At 41.8% G+C, this 18,295-nt stretch overlaps 1 protein-coding gene across 13 annotated transcripts in view; it reads right to left on the bottom strand.

Moving 5' to 3' along the window:
• The window catches only part of gphnb (gephyrin b), a 100,174-nt gene that overhangs the window by 55,759 nt on the left and 26,120 nt on the right, over positions 1-18,295 (bottom strand). For all 13 annotated transcript variants that reach the window (XM_020628116.3, XM_065963632.1, XM_065963633.1 and 10 more), the window contains exons 2-4: positions 12,774-12,852; positions 2,738-2,795; positions 2,400-2,492 (exon numbers count right to left, since the gene is read on the bottom strand). In XM_020628116.3, coding sequence (XP_020483772.1) covers positions 2,400-2,492; positions 2,738-2,795; positions 12,774-12,852 — 230 coding nt within the window. The remainder of the gene's footprint in view (positions 1-2,399; positions 2,493-2,737; positions 2,796-12,773; positions 12,853-18,295) is intronic.

Here is an 18,295-nt window from a genome sequence, read left to right as displayed (position 1 = left end):
GCAAGAGAACAAACAGACTGGAAGATTATTAAAGGTAACTGAGTGAGAGTTCAAGCTGGATATGTCCCTGCAAATGCGATAGATTGGGTACGATAGAAGCGTTTTTCATACCAAAGGAAGTCGTTGTGCAAGATTGCTCCAAAATTACAGTTCAGTCAAATAAGAGTTAGGACATCAAACGTAAGTGAAATATAGACGACACAGTGTTAAAGGGTTAGATGCAAATGTGAAACTGGCCAAACTGCTACACTCAAACATCTGCACCCTGTACCTACTTTGATAGAGTCTGAGACCTGTTGACCCACCAGCTGCTCTTCTATTAAAGTAAAAGCACAACATGTAATCTGTTACTTCTGTCCTGCTTTCAGTTTAAACAGGAAGCAGTTATGTGTGTCTTGAACTGCTTTCACACACACACACACACACACACACACACACACACACACACACACACACACACACACACTCCCAGCAAACACACACACGCATACACACGCACACACGCACACACACACATTGACAGATATGATTGTCTGCAGCACACAGGCCTGAATCAGATAGCAGGTATTATCAGGGACTACACTGTCTACGCGTCTTTCCTCTTCCAGGAAGGCTGCTGTCTGCCGTGATTGATGAGGACCAATGATACTGCTGAGAAGCACAGCTCATCCCCTGCCAAACTGCTCAAATGTGTGTGCGAGAGTGTGTGTGTGTGTGTTGTGGTTGTGTGTGTATGTTTGTAACAGAAGCATAGCAGTATAAATCGCAAAAATGTTTCCTATCTTAAGTTATTTGGCTAACAATGGTGAGAACATGCAAGTCTTTCTCATTTACGCTCTTTAGAATACACCAGATTGCAAACAGGCATGAAAACGTTTGTTTTCAATTGGGCTATTAAATTGGGTACAGGTGATCTTTACACACTTTCAAACCTTGTCCTTATATGATGACTTTAAGGCAAATATCAGCAAGTTCAAGGTTATAAAATCACAACCACAGCCACATACAGCTCTCATAGCAAAACTTTTAATAAGAGCAACTTTAAGTTTACGTGATTAATGTTATTGTAACTTTGAGTTTCCCCTTGTTCTGAACTGGCCGGTCAGAAACAAGTAATAAAGCATGATGATGGCATACTGTATAGGTTGTAACATTTCAGATTTTGATTTGCAAAATAGTTCAATTCATGATTTGTTTCCACTTTAAACCTTAAAAAAGAAGCCCCGTAATCATGCAAGTCTACAAAGAAAAGTGTTCTCAATCTATGGCATATTTAGAAAAACATATGAATAGTGTAAATAAATAAAGTATTGGACAGTGAGTTAAAAAGAGGTCCAAACACTCATCACACGCATGCTGCCACCTGCCACCCATTATCTCTGACTCGCCTGCTACATGAGCCCATATTTGTTTAAAAAAAGATTCAATAAGGATCTAACTTCTGCCTCTTTATTTCCCATGTGATCTTGGGGCTAATTACACTGTGTCTTAATCACTGCTGCAACACACACACACACACACACACACACACACACACACACAATCACACACGGACACACAATCACACTCTCATAAAAAACAGAGCGAGCTGCACAGGCAGCGACAGGAGGCATCTACCTAAGCAGAACCTTTCCTTTAGGAAATAAGGTCTTTTCAGTTTATCTATTACAAAGGTGTGACATCACTTCCTGTATTTGACCTTATAAGAAGATGGTTTTCATATTTCACTGCAAATAGCCCTTGTTGCTTTTGTAAGGTTTCTTTTCTTGAAAACAAATGTCAAGCCTTGCTATAACGTTTGCATGTTTCCTAAACACTGCAGACTTAAGACATCGCTTGCTACTCTTCTGACACAGTAACACAATCACACATATTTTTTTATAAAGTGATGGCTGGAATGAGTATCGAACTTGGAGGACAGCAACGGGCTTGTGTCATTAAAAGCCACAGCTAATGTGATGCAGTGTTACACACTCTAATCTTCCCCATGTATTATGCTTCATCTCTTTAATTCTCTTCACTGTAGTCAAACGTTATTCAGCTGGCTTTTTCCTCTTTTCATCATCCTACTGTAAACGTCTTCTTCAGCCAAATATCCCTCATTCATCATTCTTACGTGAGGAGATATACAGTCAAACTGGCAGTGAAATCTGATAGGACCATTGCTTAATTCAAATATTGATCTTAGACAAAAGCGATTGGATGATTGAATCACACGAATCAGGACGATGATACACATTTTATCCCCCCCATGTCATAAAGTGCAACAAACACAGCAAGCTGCAATAACGTCCAAATCCAGTTTCTTCAATAAAAACAAGAAAAGAAACATGTAAACAAGAAATGCATTTATTTTGTTGTTTTCTGGAGAGAGTCGTCATAAACACATTTAAACCCACCTCTGGCGTGACATCTCTCGGTGCAAAGCCTGTGCCTCCTGTTGTTAGGATGAGGTTAAGTTCCTTTTCATCGCACCAATCCACCAGAGTCTCCTGTTTGTTCACACACACACACACACACACACACACACACACACACACACACACACACACACACACACACACACACACACACACACACACACACACACACACACACACACACACACACACACGCAAAAACACACACACAATTCATTATTATCACAAAAATCCACACTGCTGTGTTGGAAAAAAAAAAAAAAAACAGGCCGAGAGAAAGATACAGCTGATAACAGGCAGGTTGATAGATTACACACCTTAATTTCGTCTATCTCGTCTGGCACTATCTTGTAGGCCGAGATCATCCCCCCCAACCTGAGAGAGGAAGACAGTCATTAGATTACACACACAGTTATTAACGTGTTAGATACAAGACAAGATGCTCTATTGATCCCTGCCAGAAAATCCTCTTTTCTCTTTAGGCCCGTCTACACAGAGGTCAAAAAGGTCAGCTAAGAAACTACAGAGCAGATTAGAAGTCAGTGTTTCGGGATGACTCATTTTAGATTTATATTGACTTGGTTAAATTTCAAAGAGGATCAGAAACTTTGGCCGCAGATTTAACACATTTTGGGCTCTTTCTAAGGGTAATAAAGCAGAAAATAACCGTCTTAGAAATGTCCCAGATGCACCCTCACGCTTGTGAATATGGCGTTTGTATAAGTAAGAAACTGTCTCCTGTGTCTGACTGCAAAAAAGACTTAATAAGTAACCCTACATCTGTCATTTTAACAAGTACAGCGTCTATGTCTTTAGATGATGTTGGAATAGTGGCTGAGAAATGGAAGAAAATAAGATAATTGAGTGATGGAGGAACGAGTGAGAGGAAAAAAGATACAACAAAAAACGAATGAGGAGAGAGAGAGAGAGAGAGAATGCCCTTGAACGTCCCCTCCTGAACGGATTTTCCACAGGACGGCCCACTGAAGAGGGAGCTCTGACGAAGGACAGAGCTGCTCCTGCTGCAGCTGATGTGGAAAACTGTGAACCACAGTGACCTCCTGTGGCCAGACAGGGTATGGCGTGCCAAAAAGAACAACCCCAGGCTCAAGGTGAAGGCTCTGCACTAGACACCCCTTATGTAACCCTTTTCTTTTTCTTTTTTTTTAAAGATGCGCTATTTTTGGGCGACTACTGCATCATGTTCCCCCTCCGCGACAGCCACTTAAACGCCATGATACCCTCACTCAGACAAACACCCATGAACTCTGGGAACATTTAAAGCGTCTACTTTTTTTCTTTTTCCTTTCAGAGGAGTCGAAAGAGTACATTTTGCACCCTTGAAATATCAATGCCAAAATAAAAAAAAAATACTGCAGCATGCATGCAGGAATCTCAGGGGGAATCCGTGTGCGTCTGACGCAGAGAAGGAGAGAAAGAGTCATTCAAAGAAGAACTTTTGCATGAAACACTGCACATGCATGGCTACTTTAAGTACTTGTGTAGTTCCCTGTGTTCGCTTGTGCACCCACACACACTACACACACACTCCTGCTGTCATTCCCGTGATTACACGAGTGATTTTCTTCTCTTGATGTGTTTAGGAAAGAGTGAGGTGGGGATGATTTTGGCATCTCTGTATTTGTCTGTGTGTGTGTGTGTGTGTGTGTGTGTTTGTGTGTCTGATTGTGTTCATGCATGTGCATTGGTCCGTTCATGTGCCTGTGTGTGTGTGTGTGTGTGTGTGTGTGTGTGTTACACCTCGGGAGAGTGAAGGAGCTGTCAGGACAAATCACCTCTCCCCTTCTCCTGGGGTTTTTATGCCTCTCTGTTTCAGCCCAAATGAAAATATGCTCAACACAAATAACTAGGGTTCCTTCCCATCGTTTCCAAGGCAACCCCTCCTGCCTGAAGCCTCCAGTTGCTGTGTTGTTCATCGTCACAGAGTGTGTGAGAGTTTGTTTTGTGTGCCAGTGTTTTTTTTTGTTTTGTTTTTATGGTTTCTGGTAACTGTTGGGGATGCCATTTCTGTGTGAAAGCAGAAATATGTTGTTGACTGGACATTTTTCAGCTCGTGGGTGTAGCCTGCATTTAGCCGCATGTTAATAAATAGCTGGAAGTTATTATGTCATTTGAATACTCGTGGGTGTGTGCTTTCACGTCGTCACTCAACATGTATGTTTACATTCATATATGAACACCCACTTATACAACAATCCTCGCATATACTGTATGAATTTGACAGTAGACTTATATATTTGTATGCATCTATTGTGTTTGTGAATTTTTTCACAGTACACCTTTGTGTACACTATACACACAACAAATGTACATTGATACATATCCCAGGTGTAGTGTGTTTCACATATACAAAGTTTTTTTTTAACCTTCACCGTAACCACTACCATATATGTGATCTTAACTGCATGTGTGTCCTATGTGTATGCATGTATATTTAAATATGGATGTATTTTTACAAGTATACACAGTATGTGTGTGTGTGTGTGTGTGTGTGTGTGTAAATAATAAAAAGTATGGACTGTATGCAACATGGATGGTATAGTGTATGTTGTGCATTATGTATACATTCACATATGTGCATATGCAGAGTAGAGAAGTGCTTTTGACTTTTATCCTACTCTTATTGGTTGGAACAAGGTTGGTGAAACAAACTTAACAAAATCATTCCTGCCAGCATGATGCAATATGTTCCAAGAAAATCAGAAACAACACCTTCCAAAAAAAGCACAAGTTAACTCAGCAACCCTATCTAACTGTTTCAACAGTTTCTAATAAACCAAATGATAAAAGCTGCAGGAGTGTTGTTTAGACCAGTGGTTCGCCACCCAAATTTCAGATATCCTTTGACCAATCAGATAGATTCAAATGAAAAATTGTGGAGTTTGGACCTCAGTCAGTACAAAACATGTCACTGAAGCAAGAAACTGAACTAAACTAACATGTTTAAAAATGCTTTACAGACCTTTTTACACAAGCTTTTTTCCTGGCATACATTTGTGACCCACTGAAAAACCCACCTCTGGGTCCCGACCCACCAGATGAGAACCACCGGTTTAGACTCTATTGGTTAAAGATAGGTTTGACTATACATGTAAATGTGTGGCTTTCATTGTCCAACATTTTGAACTTTTGAGACAGATACCAGTTTCAATGGTAGAGGGGATAAATAAAGAATAAAATAACGGATACAGTGAATAGCGTCGCACTCTGCTCCGTAACCAATACATAGGTAGGACTTCAATGCAAGTTAAGTGTATTCATCCAAACACAAATACAATGAAAATATAAAGTATAAACGCATACACTGAACAAGTATTGTAACAGTGCTGTTAATCCCGTCATTAAAGTAATCTATTCAACATTTCATTTAGTCTGGTGATGTGACCAATGATTGCAGCTTGGAAAGTTCAATAAAAAGTTACAATCTGTAAAAATAGATACATAACAATGGCATAGATGATATCAACATATCGTCGTTCCTTTACAAGAAGAACTCATATATGTAACTGCAACATCACTGATTCAATTCCAGACACCAAGTTCTTAAAAAAAGCAACAGAAGCCCCGCCTCCCAAACAGTAACTTTCTTACACACGCTGCACCCTAAAAGAATGAAGGGACACAAAACAGCAATATAGTCAAAGGATGTGTTAGTGTAGCCACACACGCACGTAATGTTTGCATATGCATAAATGTAAATGTGTGTATACATGTATAAATGTTAGTATTCACTGTATGCCTGCATAAGTATTGTACTAGTACATTTGTGCATGCACATGACAGAATATGCTTATGCAGCACATGTATGTATATGTGTTTTATATACACATGAATTAATGCAGAGTTATGCGTTTCAGTATGACTGGCTTTCTTGCAGATAGAGCGCTCTGCTGTATTTGGGCAGGATGTGCCCTGAATTAAGGGGAGCCTATTAGAGGGGAAAGGGCCTGCAACATTTTAATCTCAAACACCCATCTATGTCTCTTTCTACTGCAGGGGGTTACGACACATAAAGCTCTTCTTCAAACTGCTGGCTGGAGGTAGTCAGCTTGGAATAAAGGCTTTTTCGCTTGAGGTGTGGACAAATCCTGATGCGGGCGAAGGAAGACATAGGAGGGGAAGGGGAGTGAGCTGGATGGGTGTGTGTGTGTGTGTGTGCAAAAAGTGGGGGCGGGGGGAGGATGGCAGTAGTTTTGGCCTGAAAGCCTGGACGCCTGTGCCAAATCTTTCTATGAATAAAAGACGAGTGCAGAGAGGAGGATAAAGAGAGAAAGTGGGGATGAGAGAGAGAGGCATGGAGTGAAAAGAGCGACAAAAAGGGAGGGATGGACTGTCAGGGGCACGCTTAACAAGAAAGAGGGAAAGTGTGTGTGTGTGTGTGTGTGTGTGTGTGTGTGTGTGTGTGTGTGTGTGTATACGTGTGTGTGTGCATTTGAGCCAGCTGCAAATCTCAGCGGTTGCGGGACACTTCCAAGATAAGACCCATCTGCCGGGGTGATTTCATTAATAATACAAGCTCTTTGTACAGGGCACTCAATCTCACTCTCTCTTTCTTTCTTCCTCCTGCTTTCCAACACACACACACACACACACACACACACACACACTTCATCCAGAGAGGAGGGAAAAGGAGAGCCCCGGCCATCACCACACTCCCAGTTGTAACATGGAGTCGAGCCCATTACAGCTGAGTTGTTGGTTTGGTCCATATGTAGCAAAGCTCTCAAGGGGTCACCTCTCAACATGTTAACTGATAGAAGCAAGAATGGAGGGATGGAGGAGGAGGTGGAGGAGGAGGAGGAGGAGGAAGAGGAGGAGGAGGCCACCTCTTCAAACCCCAACCGTGATGAGAGCTCTGAGTGCTCAGCAGGGGGTTCCACTCTCATGATTCCACTCATGAAACAACACGCACACAGGCTGAGAAACATACAAACACACAAACACGGTAAAACATATTTTGCAGACTACTCAACCCAACAAGGGATCTGTTTATTTACTGAATAAATGTCATGCAGGTTCAATTTCCATTTGATTTGCTTTTCGTTATTCCAAAGCGTCTCCTCTACACAAACAGGCTTCATGTATTTAAATAACAAAGTTAATTTCTGTTCAGATGTTTGCTTTTATTACTGTCAATGTAAACATCTCCGCTGAGGTGTGCAGGTAAACTCCGGGCTTTATTATCTCACTAGTCACATGGTAAAGTTGCATGGAAAGCCTGGTGGAGTTTTGCAAATAAATGCATTATTTTTTGCCAATCAAAGTAGAGGTTAAAGAACGGTGTTGTATTTTTAATTGTGTTTTGTGTACATGCAAAATGAATCTTTAACACTGAATCTTTGAGCCGACCTCAGTGTACTGATTTATCCATATAACCATAAGATCAGACTGTTCCATGGGTGCAACCCTGAATTAGGCTACTGACTATTTGGATTCACATATGGCTATCAATGGCTTATCCTCATACTATAATCTAAACTCTTTAGATTGGTGATTTGGTAGCTAGTAACCCAATCTCGGAACCCATCGACTATTGTCTGAAAACAGTATATGCCTCTGGGAATGATGGCAAACTTTTCTGAAATTCTGATGGAGCCAGTGGTTAATAATAAAACCTTCTGTTCTGTGTGCTAAATCGTTTACAGTCTTAAAAAAGAAAAAAGAAAAGATGCATTCAAAGAAGTCAGTAAATGTAAACACTGATTGGCTTTCACGACATCTTCATACAGATTTGGCGCTCGAGTTGAACTTTCTGATTTAGAATGGCTTGTTTAGCTGCACATAGATGCAGATATCTGTTTAGAAATCAACAGCTTTTATTTGCTCACCATAATGTTTTTTTCCCCTGCATACAGCAAAGCCAGCTGATACATATATGGTCAATAATGACAGTTTTTTGTTAATTGGATGTAATTCCAGTATTTTATCGCCTCCTAGCTCTGTTCTGTGGCTCAACCCAAGTCCTGAGGGAATCAAATTGGCTGTGTAGCATTAACATGCTTCATCATGTTCACAAGCTGGCTGCTAACTTTGCCAGTCTATCGTTCGGTTCCGGGCAAGTAGGCGTTACGTGGGATTTGAAAACTTTTTGGACTGCTTTTTCCCGGGACAAAACATCAGAGAGAGGGGTGCCAATGATTTGGGGACCTGTTACCAAAACAACAGAGCTAAAGGATGCTAAAACACAGAGAGGGGCTGCAGAGTGTGAAGATAATAATAGTCCATGTGTGCCGTTGTTTATATCAAAATGCTCACAGCAGCTTGACAAATGTGGTTGTAATAACCCACTTGTGATATCATTTCTGTATTTAGCTTAGCATAACTTTAAAGAGTTGATCCAAGATCCAAACCTGCTATTATGATGCTTGGTGGAAGCGCGGAGAAAAAGTATATGTATGTGTGTCCTTGTCCCCTGACTGTGAAATTGGGCCTTCTGTCACCCATCTGATTGACTCCTGGCTATTCTTAGCCATGACAATTTCTAAAATTGACAAAGGATGTTGCAACACAAGTCGCTTGAGGGCAGAGACACAGAGCTGGCTCAACAGTCCGGGAGGGAGGCTCACCCAGCCTCCAACACACAGCAACACAAACACCCACAGACAAACACTGCGTGACGGATATATATGAATCCAAATGGAGGCACTCACTCCCACAGGAAACGCTAAAGATGCATTCAAAAAAAATTCCCTTAAGGACACGTGCATGTACACACTCTAGTCCACGCCTGCCTCATCTGTGTGTCCTTGAGTCTGGGTATCATTTCTTTGACCCCCACCCCTCTGCTTCCTCTCTTTTAGCCACATATCATTTTTCTCTCCACCTGACACACCTCTGGATGCTCCTGAATGCCAAACTGGGCACACTGATGGATTGCATGTGCCAATGTGTGGGTGTGTTTGTGCGCCTGTGATTATAGTTTATGTTACGTGTCCTGCTGCGGCCCCCCCTACTCCCTCCCTCTCTTCTCTTGCCTCTCCGTCTCTGTCACAGCAGTAGTGGCACATTGAGGGCACAGCGTTCCGGCTGGTCGACCTGATGGAGCTGCTGACTTGTAGTTTGGCATGGATTAACATGGCAAGGAGGATCTCAGGCCAGAGGAGGTGAGCCAAAGCCCATCTGCACCAGCTACCAACACCATAACACAGCCGAGCGGACAGTTAACAGTTACTGCCTGTTTGAACGTCCAATATACATGTTTAACAGCACCTGCTTAATCTGAGATCAACCCTCTCAGTTAACTGGAACACAATACCTCAATCCAAAGAGCCTCTTTAGTAGTGTGAGGGGACCACAGAGCCTCCAACTCTGTATTCAAAGCAGGCAAACACGCAGCAGATCTGAGGTCTATCAACCCAAAGGGTATTTATCAGTTGTCATTCGATGCATAGTTTATAAGTGAATAAGTGAATGAGTCGGCTGCTGTCATTCATTGTTAAGGTGGAACGAAGCATTTATACTGAAATGTGGTGAAGTCCAACTTGACTGATTACTTCCAGTGGAAATCTGGTGACATAATTATTAGAAATTGATCGTTTATGGGAGCGCCGATAGCCTAGTGGTTATGCTGTGCGCCCCATGTACAGAGGCTGTAGTCCTGGATGCAATGGCTGTGGGTTTGAATCCGACCTCGGCCCTTTGCTGCACGTAATCCTCGACTCTCTTCTTCCAACATTTCCTGTCTCTCTTCAGCTTTGTAATTTGAGTATCACCTTGATAAGAATAATTATTTTTCATCTGAAAACTTTCACAAGGTCCTCCAAAGATGAATGAATTGGAACAAGCTAACAACTGAACGGGCAGACGTGGCTCAGAGAGTAAGGTCTTTCACCTGCTTTTTGTAAAGTGTCTCGAGATAACACTTGTTATGAGCTGACGCTATACAAATAAAGACAGATTGATGGTAGAGTCGGTCATCTCTCGACCCAGATGGTCAGGGGTTCTATCACCAGCTCCTGCAGTCCCATGTCCTAAGTGTCCTTGGGCAAGACACTGACCCCTAAATTTCTCCAAGCGTTTGAATGCTTGTGAATGCAATAATACTGGGCACCATATGTGGTAGCATCTGCCATCATATGAAGGTGGTGTGAGTGTCAAAGTGCGAGGGATGTTGGGCGAATGTGACATGTAATTTAAAAGCAAGTTCATTTACTATTTACCTAATCTCTGCCATTATGATGTTCATTGTTCATTTCTTTTTCTCTTAGCACTGGTAAAAATGTTTAACACATGTGCAGCAAAGTCACAATTAAAAACAGACATGAATGAAAGCATGTTCAAGAATGAATGGATATAAAACAAAACCATTCCAAGTTTCCCTCAGTGTGCATTCTGTACAAACAGGCGTTTGTACAGTAATCACTCTCTGGCGCTCTGATGCACACGACATGGCACAGGCCTCCTCATGCCTGCTCTGTGTGTCACACAGAGCCGACACATACAATACACATCATCTTCAAAATAAACACATTGTATAGGACATGACAAGCATGGCTCAGGCCAGGGTGTCCCACAGCGGAGGGACTGGTTACACTCCACTGATATTGACTGGTGTGATATTGTGACAGAGGAGCAGGGCAGCACCAGCAGATCAATGTCTGTATGGAGAATGTTTCTGATGTGTAGAGGAGCGGATCTGAGGCTGCATGTCGGGGTCACAGCGCGCACTGTTTCAAGTCACAGGCTGAGGCGGCGTTTTAAAATGCAATGTGTGATATGTGCCCTGATATTGATTTAGACCTAACGTCGCTTGAGCTGCACTTGTACATCTCGGTGACATCGAATCTGACATGAAAAATAACCTCGTTTCTGCTGTGAACTGCTGTTGCAGACATATTCAGTTCATGCCCATGCAAAAGTATGTGAACAGTGTTGTACTGGCGCCTGTTGTTATGTTTTGGACCAGGTCAGTTTAGGGTAATGCTAGACCATAAATGAATTTCTGATGATCACAGCTTCCAACTTTTTGGCAACCTTATGGCTAGGAAGAAAGGGACCAGAGCCAAGTTAAAGTTAACCTAAAATGCTTCTCTAACCAACATACTATAATGTCACCTTGCAGCTTTAAATCAGATACAGTGACAGATCTGGCTCATTATAACATCTTGGATCATGCTTGACAGGCAGATGTTTTTGAGACATACATGACGCCATACAGTAGGTGCTAAAACGCAGTCAAAGTTGATGGACTGGGTCGCAGAGATGCAGCAGAGAATCACTATTTTCTTGGTGTATATGGGAATTAGTAAACTTACACAGAATGTTCAATTCATCAAAATCGTGTCTCTATGGTGTCTTTTGTATGAAATATGAAGGATACAACACTTTTTACACTGTGCAAGCCCGTGCTGTAAAAGACAAATAAATGACGTTGATTGTTGGATTCTTCGTATTGACCTTTCCTGCTTTAACTCAACACCAACTTGAGGTCCATAAAAGAGTCTTAATCCCAGTTTTAAGCACCAGACTGGTGTATGTGGAGCCATGACCTCAACCCTTTCCATTCTCATCTCCAAGTTAAACTGGAAATGAGGACCAAACATGTTCACAGATCACCAGTACAAGACCGTCTGACTCTCTTCAGGTTAAATACGAGCAAAACCAGCGGCCAGATTCTACATTTTTGACGAAAGCCCTCCCAAAAGAGAGTAGGATTACGCTAACCCTGTGCAATAGTTCATACACACATCTACACTATATAGGGACAATGTGTGCATTCATGCAAAATTGCAATTTGCACCTTAACAAGAAAAACAACAAAATGATGCATGAACACACCATCTGAGTCGTCTTTCTCAGAAATATATCAATCGTGCATTGATAAATCCTGAAACAACGCACCTTTTAAAGCTGCAAAAACAACAAAAAATGAATAAATCCCTGTAGTGGAAACAATCGCTGAGTTCACATCTTTTAGCTTCTTTGAACAAATAATGACTTCTTGCAGCTACAATGAGAAATCCTTAAACAGACGAGTTCTGCAGCTCTTTTGTTGTTGCCATGCATGCTGGGAATTTCTCTCCATAGGGCGACACTGAGCTCCCCGACATGTTGTTGTGAAGAGTTATTTTTAGTTTCTTAGTTACAATCTTCAACAACAAGAAAAAGACAGCACACACACACACACACACACACACACACACACACACACACACACACACACACACACACACACACACACACATATATGCAGAAGGCCTATGTGTCTTTGTTCTGTGTTGACGCTTGAAGATTTGTTAAAGGACTTTGGAGTAAGTGGTCGTTAACATGAAGGTGGTGTCTGATGTTTTCTTGTAGCTTGAATTGTCATTAAAAAAAAAAGCGAATACTCACAGGGAGGGATCATGGACGAGATCTTTGAGGTTGACGCCACTGCGGTCCTCTGCGAGGTTTCGAAAACAGCTGTCACTCACTGCAGAGACAGAGAGAGGAAAGTTCCATTAGGACACAAGTCGACAAGCAGGAGCAAAATAAAGAAACTGATATTGTTTTATTGACACAAGGGTAAATTGATCTCTTTCATAAAGGTAAGTCAACAATTGTCTTTACATGGGTCAAAGCTGCCAATGTGTGATTGCTTAAAGTAACTGAGAAAGGCTATAGAAGGCATCAGAAAAAAAAAAAAAACTACAAATCCCACTGTTGCATCCAGCAAAGTGCTCTGTGGATGGAAAGTACAGCAGCAATTGGAAAGGACTGGAAATGTCAGAACAATCGAACACAATGACAACACATTACAGTAGCTAACTTTAGGTAACCAGTGTCAAAGGCGAGGGATGTTGACATTTTTTTGAAAGCGGTTCATTAGATACAATTTTAGCAAACAACCCCAAACAAAGAACGTCTACACAATCCTTTGGGAAGATACAAAGGTATACATTAAAGTAAGGTAAATGTGCAAGACATGAAAAAAAAAGATCAAAACAAGCATTCTGATTTCCTGGAAACTTTATGAATGGACAGAAATGGTATTCTGATAAAGACAAAAAGGATCTTTATTTCTTTTTCAACAGATGGCTACAACTACATAAACACAAATCCAAGTGGCCGCAATCCAAATACAGCTCTGAAAATGTCTTTGCTGTTTTGGAAGCGTGTCTGGATTCATTCTTACTGTGGTTCCAAAATGTACACCTGTGACTTGACAGTGAAACATCCTTTCTGTGGGACTCACAGAGACTTTCGATTGGCTCTTGATGGTTAGGTTAACCCTAACCCTAACACTACCCTACTAGGCAAGGCAAGGAGAGTTTGGATATAAAGCACATTTCAGCAACAAGGCAAGTGCTTTACGCAATACATCAAATGCATCATGACAAAGGGAAATAGAACATTTAAAAAAAAATCACTAAAACAAACCATAAACAATCACAGAGCAAAAAAAAGAAGCAAAAACTGACATTTAAAGCCACACCTTTGTCATCCCCACCCTCTCCTTCCTTAGTAAACCAGGGCGGCCCCTCGACTGCAGAGCAGGTGCAAGCCACATGAATCATCGCGGTGATCACAGACGGATGGAGTGAGACAGTGAGGAAGACGAAGACGTGGGGAGAGGAAAATGACAGAAAAAAAAAATATATATAAAATGTGACAGACAGAGACCGGCGAGAAGGATGAGGAGAGGGACAAACAAGGTGTTTTTTTTTTTTATCCGACCGGGCCAAACGTGAACGGACAAGCTTGCATCTTAAAATAGAAGTAAAAGGAAACACCCGAGGGGGTTGCGAGGGTGGTGTTGGTAGTGTTGGTGCAGTGGATGTAATCCCAAAAACTTGACGTGTTAGTTGTAGACAAGACTGAAAATGTCATCATGTTACTCCAATGAAGTGCCATGATCCATAAACGAGGGGGGGGGGAACTGGGTGAAGCAAGAATGGTGTAAAAAATGGAAGTAGGGTGTCAAAGGGAGGGGATGTGATGGAAAGAGCTTAAAAGGAAGGGGAAAGGATGGAGACAAAGATCGGGAGGGGGAGGGGCAGGGGGATTGAAAAAGATATAAGGTGGTAGAGAGAAAGCGAGTAGGAGGAGGAAAGTAGTGCCGACGGGGCAGCAGTGTGGAGACTGAGGTAAACAGAGGGTGCAGGACGTTGCTCTGGGCTCTGGCAAATAAATGGGAGAGTGCTGACATTTGCACAGCTCAGAAAAGAGAGAGAGAGAGAGAGAGAGAGAGAGAGAGAAACAAGAGAGACAGAAATACTGCGGGAGGGAGAGAGAGGGGGAGGTGGGGGAGACAAGATACAGCGAGAAAAAAAGGTTGAGGGAGGAGAGAAAAAGGGGGAGCAGGCACATGGAATACACACCACCCTGGCTTTAGAGGGGCACTGCTGCATAAGTGCATGTGTGTGTGTGTGTGTTTGTGTGTGCGATGGGGAACTTCCTTCAAGACTGCAGTATTCCTTACACACACATGCATGCACGCACACACACACACACACACACACACACACTCAGCCCTTCTCAGTCTTTCTCTCCCAGCTACCCCTTGATCTAAAAATAGCCACTCCACTCTCCTACAAGAGGCAGCAACCATTCTGAACCAATCAACACGCTCTGTCAAAGGCATCGGTACCCACCGTTCCTCTATGTATGTGTGCGTGTGTGCACATCTGTGTGTGTGTGGGTGTGTGTGTGTGTGTGTGTGTGTGCGTGTGTGCAACAAGGGGGAACTCCTGACTGAAGGTAATAAGAGTGCCCCTCCCTGCATGCTGCACCGGTTAGAAGAAACAGTGGTGAAAGTGATCCCTTCTGCAAAAACGATGGCAGGGTAAAGAATCAGGAAAAGAAATAGGGAGAAAAAGGGGGGAGAGAGAAATAGAGGGGGAGAGAGGAAGAGAGGAATTTCTGGCTGCAGTTGAAACAGGCTTCAAAGGAATATTAATGTGATCCTGTGCAAGAGCAGAAGACAGGGGGAGAGAAGGAGGGAGGAATGATGGAGGAAGAAGAGTGAGGGGGGGGGGGGGGGGGGGGGTGCACAAGGGGTGTTCATGAGATAGCTCCCTCCCACTTTTCAAGCTCCGCCCATGCACCTTCCTCCAGGTAAATCTGCTGTGCACTGCATCATCGTCCTAAAACCTGCAATGTGGGCGAAAACCGGAGATTTTCGAATCTCAGCAGACGTGGTGGACCCAACTCTCCGTACAACCCTCGCATCCGAGGTCATGGCTAAAGTGAAGACGTAACGCAAGTGACCCTGTCCAACCCCAGAGGGCACTACTCCCAACAGTACATAGCAAGCTAAAGGTCAATGCTTCTACATGGCTAGACAACAACTAGCAGACAGACAGAAAAGGCCAGACAGACAGTTGGTCACTTCCAATATGTCATCCTGCTACTCTGTGGCAAAGCGTTTAAGGACAAGTTGAAGCAAAAATCGGGTTAAAACAGCGTCACATCAAACACTGAAAGATACAATATGTAGAATTTTTACTCTAAGTTAACGAAATTAATAAAAAATGTACTGAACCTAATACAAACTAATACAATTTGTTTGTATTAACTACCGAAAATTAAAATAACGTGAGCAATATACCGGAGGATTATACACAACAGCATTTTTTTTAAAGTTTATATTTGAACTGTTGAACTTTCAGCTTACAGTTTTAATAAATATCCACTGTGAAACTAATTCTTTAAACTTTTTTTCCTCAAACTTGACATTTTGTACTTGAAATGTAGCATCATTGATGATCTTTTTAGGTTTGAATCTTTTTTTTTACTGGTATCTATATGTCCACATGGACTCCTTTCATCTCATATTTGCCTCCATCTGTAAGTGTGTGTATGTGCCGCTGCAGAAGCCTAGATGTCCACAGGCTACAGTGGTGGGAGGAAAGCAGGAGGCCTGAGCTTCAGATGAATTACGCAGTGCAACTCTACTATCACAGGGGATTGAGGCGTGTGCACCCCAACACAAAAAAATCACTCTCACACACACACACACACACACACACACACGGTCATAAAGGGTTAATAGCTTAACCAAAGTGGAGCAGGAGAGATTAGGACACAGGGGAAGTCATCAAGAGACCACAGAGCCCAGAACTGATCAGGGAGGAATACATGTCGATAAAGAATGAAAAAGTATGGGAAAAAAAAAAACAGGATTTATTGCTTCACAGGGAAAAAAAATGAATAAAAGAGAAAAACGCATTATGGAAGTAATACTGTGTAAATCCTACGACCATGTCAACACAATACAACCAAATAACAAGTGCTATTATTCCCATCCTCTGTGTTTCAACAGAGAAGTTAAGATCATCCTACCTCCTGTAATTTTGAAGCACAAATAATGTTATTATTTTTTGTTCTGCCCTTTTTTCTTGCAGAGCAAACGTTGTGTGATGATGATGTGTTGGAAGTTTCCTTAGGTTGATGTGTTAGTCATTCACCGCACAGTGAACAGATGTTATATTTGTCAATCCCCTCATATTTGTGGATTGGCAATAATGTTTTTGAGCTGTGACAAATTTCCAAAGTGGGGAACATTTTTCTTTCCTGAACTGTATCTAAACATCCCTTTTCTTTTGTTCCTTTTTTTGGGGGTGTTTGAACTGAATAGGCAGCCCATCACTATTTCTGTATTTCTTCAGTTGTAATGCTTCTGTTTGAATCCTAAAAGCCGAGCCAGGGACAAGAGTTGCAAATTAGCCCCAGCTAGAAACCTGTTTGCATGGCATCTACTTTGTGTTTTAGTCATGAAGCTATGTTCATTGCATATGTCCATGTTAAATAAACGAACAAACTTAAAAATAAATCATTGCAATTTCATACAATATCAGTGAACACAGGGCTCTAAGAACACATGGACCACCACTTCTGGGGTAAAGGGATCTCTTCTAAAGCCATCAATAAGGCATGTTTCAGCATCATGTCTTTGTTCCTCTTCTGCGATCTTTTACGTTGTGTTCTTTCCATAAAACCATTAGACTAGGGTGAGAGTTGTAAAGGTTTTGAGGTGAAAACTAACTTAAAACACTTCTGGATCCTGCCATATATGAATATATTTATCTTATATTTATCTTATCCTATAAGTGAAAGACTGAACCAGAATCTTTTTTGATTGTCCTCAGTCATTAACATCGAAACAAGTGAATCAACATAGAGCAGGTGGATGCAGTGGCGGTTCTAGTCCACTTTTACTGAGGGGGGCAAACTGGGACCAGTTGTTTTGTCAGAGGGGAACGTTAAACCCAGGTGGAAAATAGACAAAGATCATCGCTTTAAAAATATATACAGTATATTATGCCAAATAATAGCACACATCATTAAATACCATGATTTAAATTTGTTTCAGTATTTAATACTAGATTGTGAGTCCAGTTGTTGAGTCTAATACTGTGTATAGTGTTATTGGGGGGGGGGGGGCTCTTCCTTTTGGCCCCAGCCTAGAACAGCTCATGGGTGGATGATAAGCTAGCTAACTAGGAGAAAGTGACAGCTGATGGCAAAGTGGTGGCTTGAGTCTATATACAGCGAGTGACTCTTACAGTAGTAATACAGATGACTTAGCTTTCTAGCTCCCTGCTGTCCTTAAGGTAGTCAGTTTAAATGCTGTCACACTTTTTCTTTTTTTTTTAAAGTGACTTTATACACTCTGTACTTTACTAATTTACAACTTTGTGGTTATTCATATGGGAACAAATGTTTTTCAACATTTTGAAAAGGTAGGAAATCCTGCAATATATGTGTGAACAGGAAAAAAAAAAACAAGCGTTGTAAAACACTGCCAATGCAACATAAGAGACAACCAAAACACTCGTGTTCAGATCTTCTAAGGACTGTTATTTTATGGATAACGGCAAATCAGATTGATCACTTGAAATTTGGAAAGTGGTGCAGTCAGCAAGTTTTGCTGA

Source organism: Labrus bergylta, chromosome 15, assembly GCF_963930695.1.
Source record: "Labrus bergylta chromosome 15, fLabBer1.1, whole genome shotgun sequence".
NCBI classification, from domain to species: Eukaryota; Metazoa; Chordata; class Actinopteri; order Labriformes; family Labridae; genus Labrus; species Labrus bergylta.
Note: the sequence above shows the minus strand (reverse complement) of the source record. Positions and strands in the feature narration are given on the sequence as shown.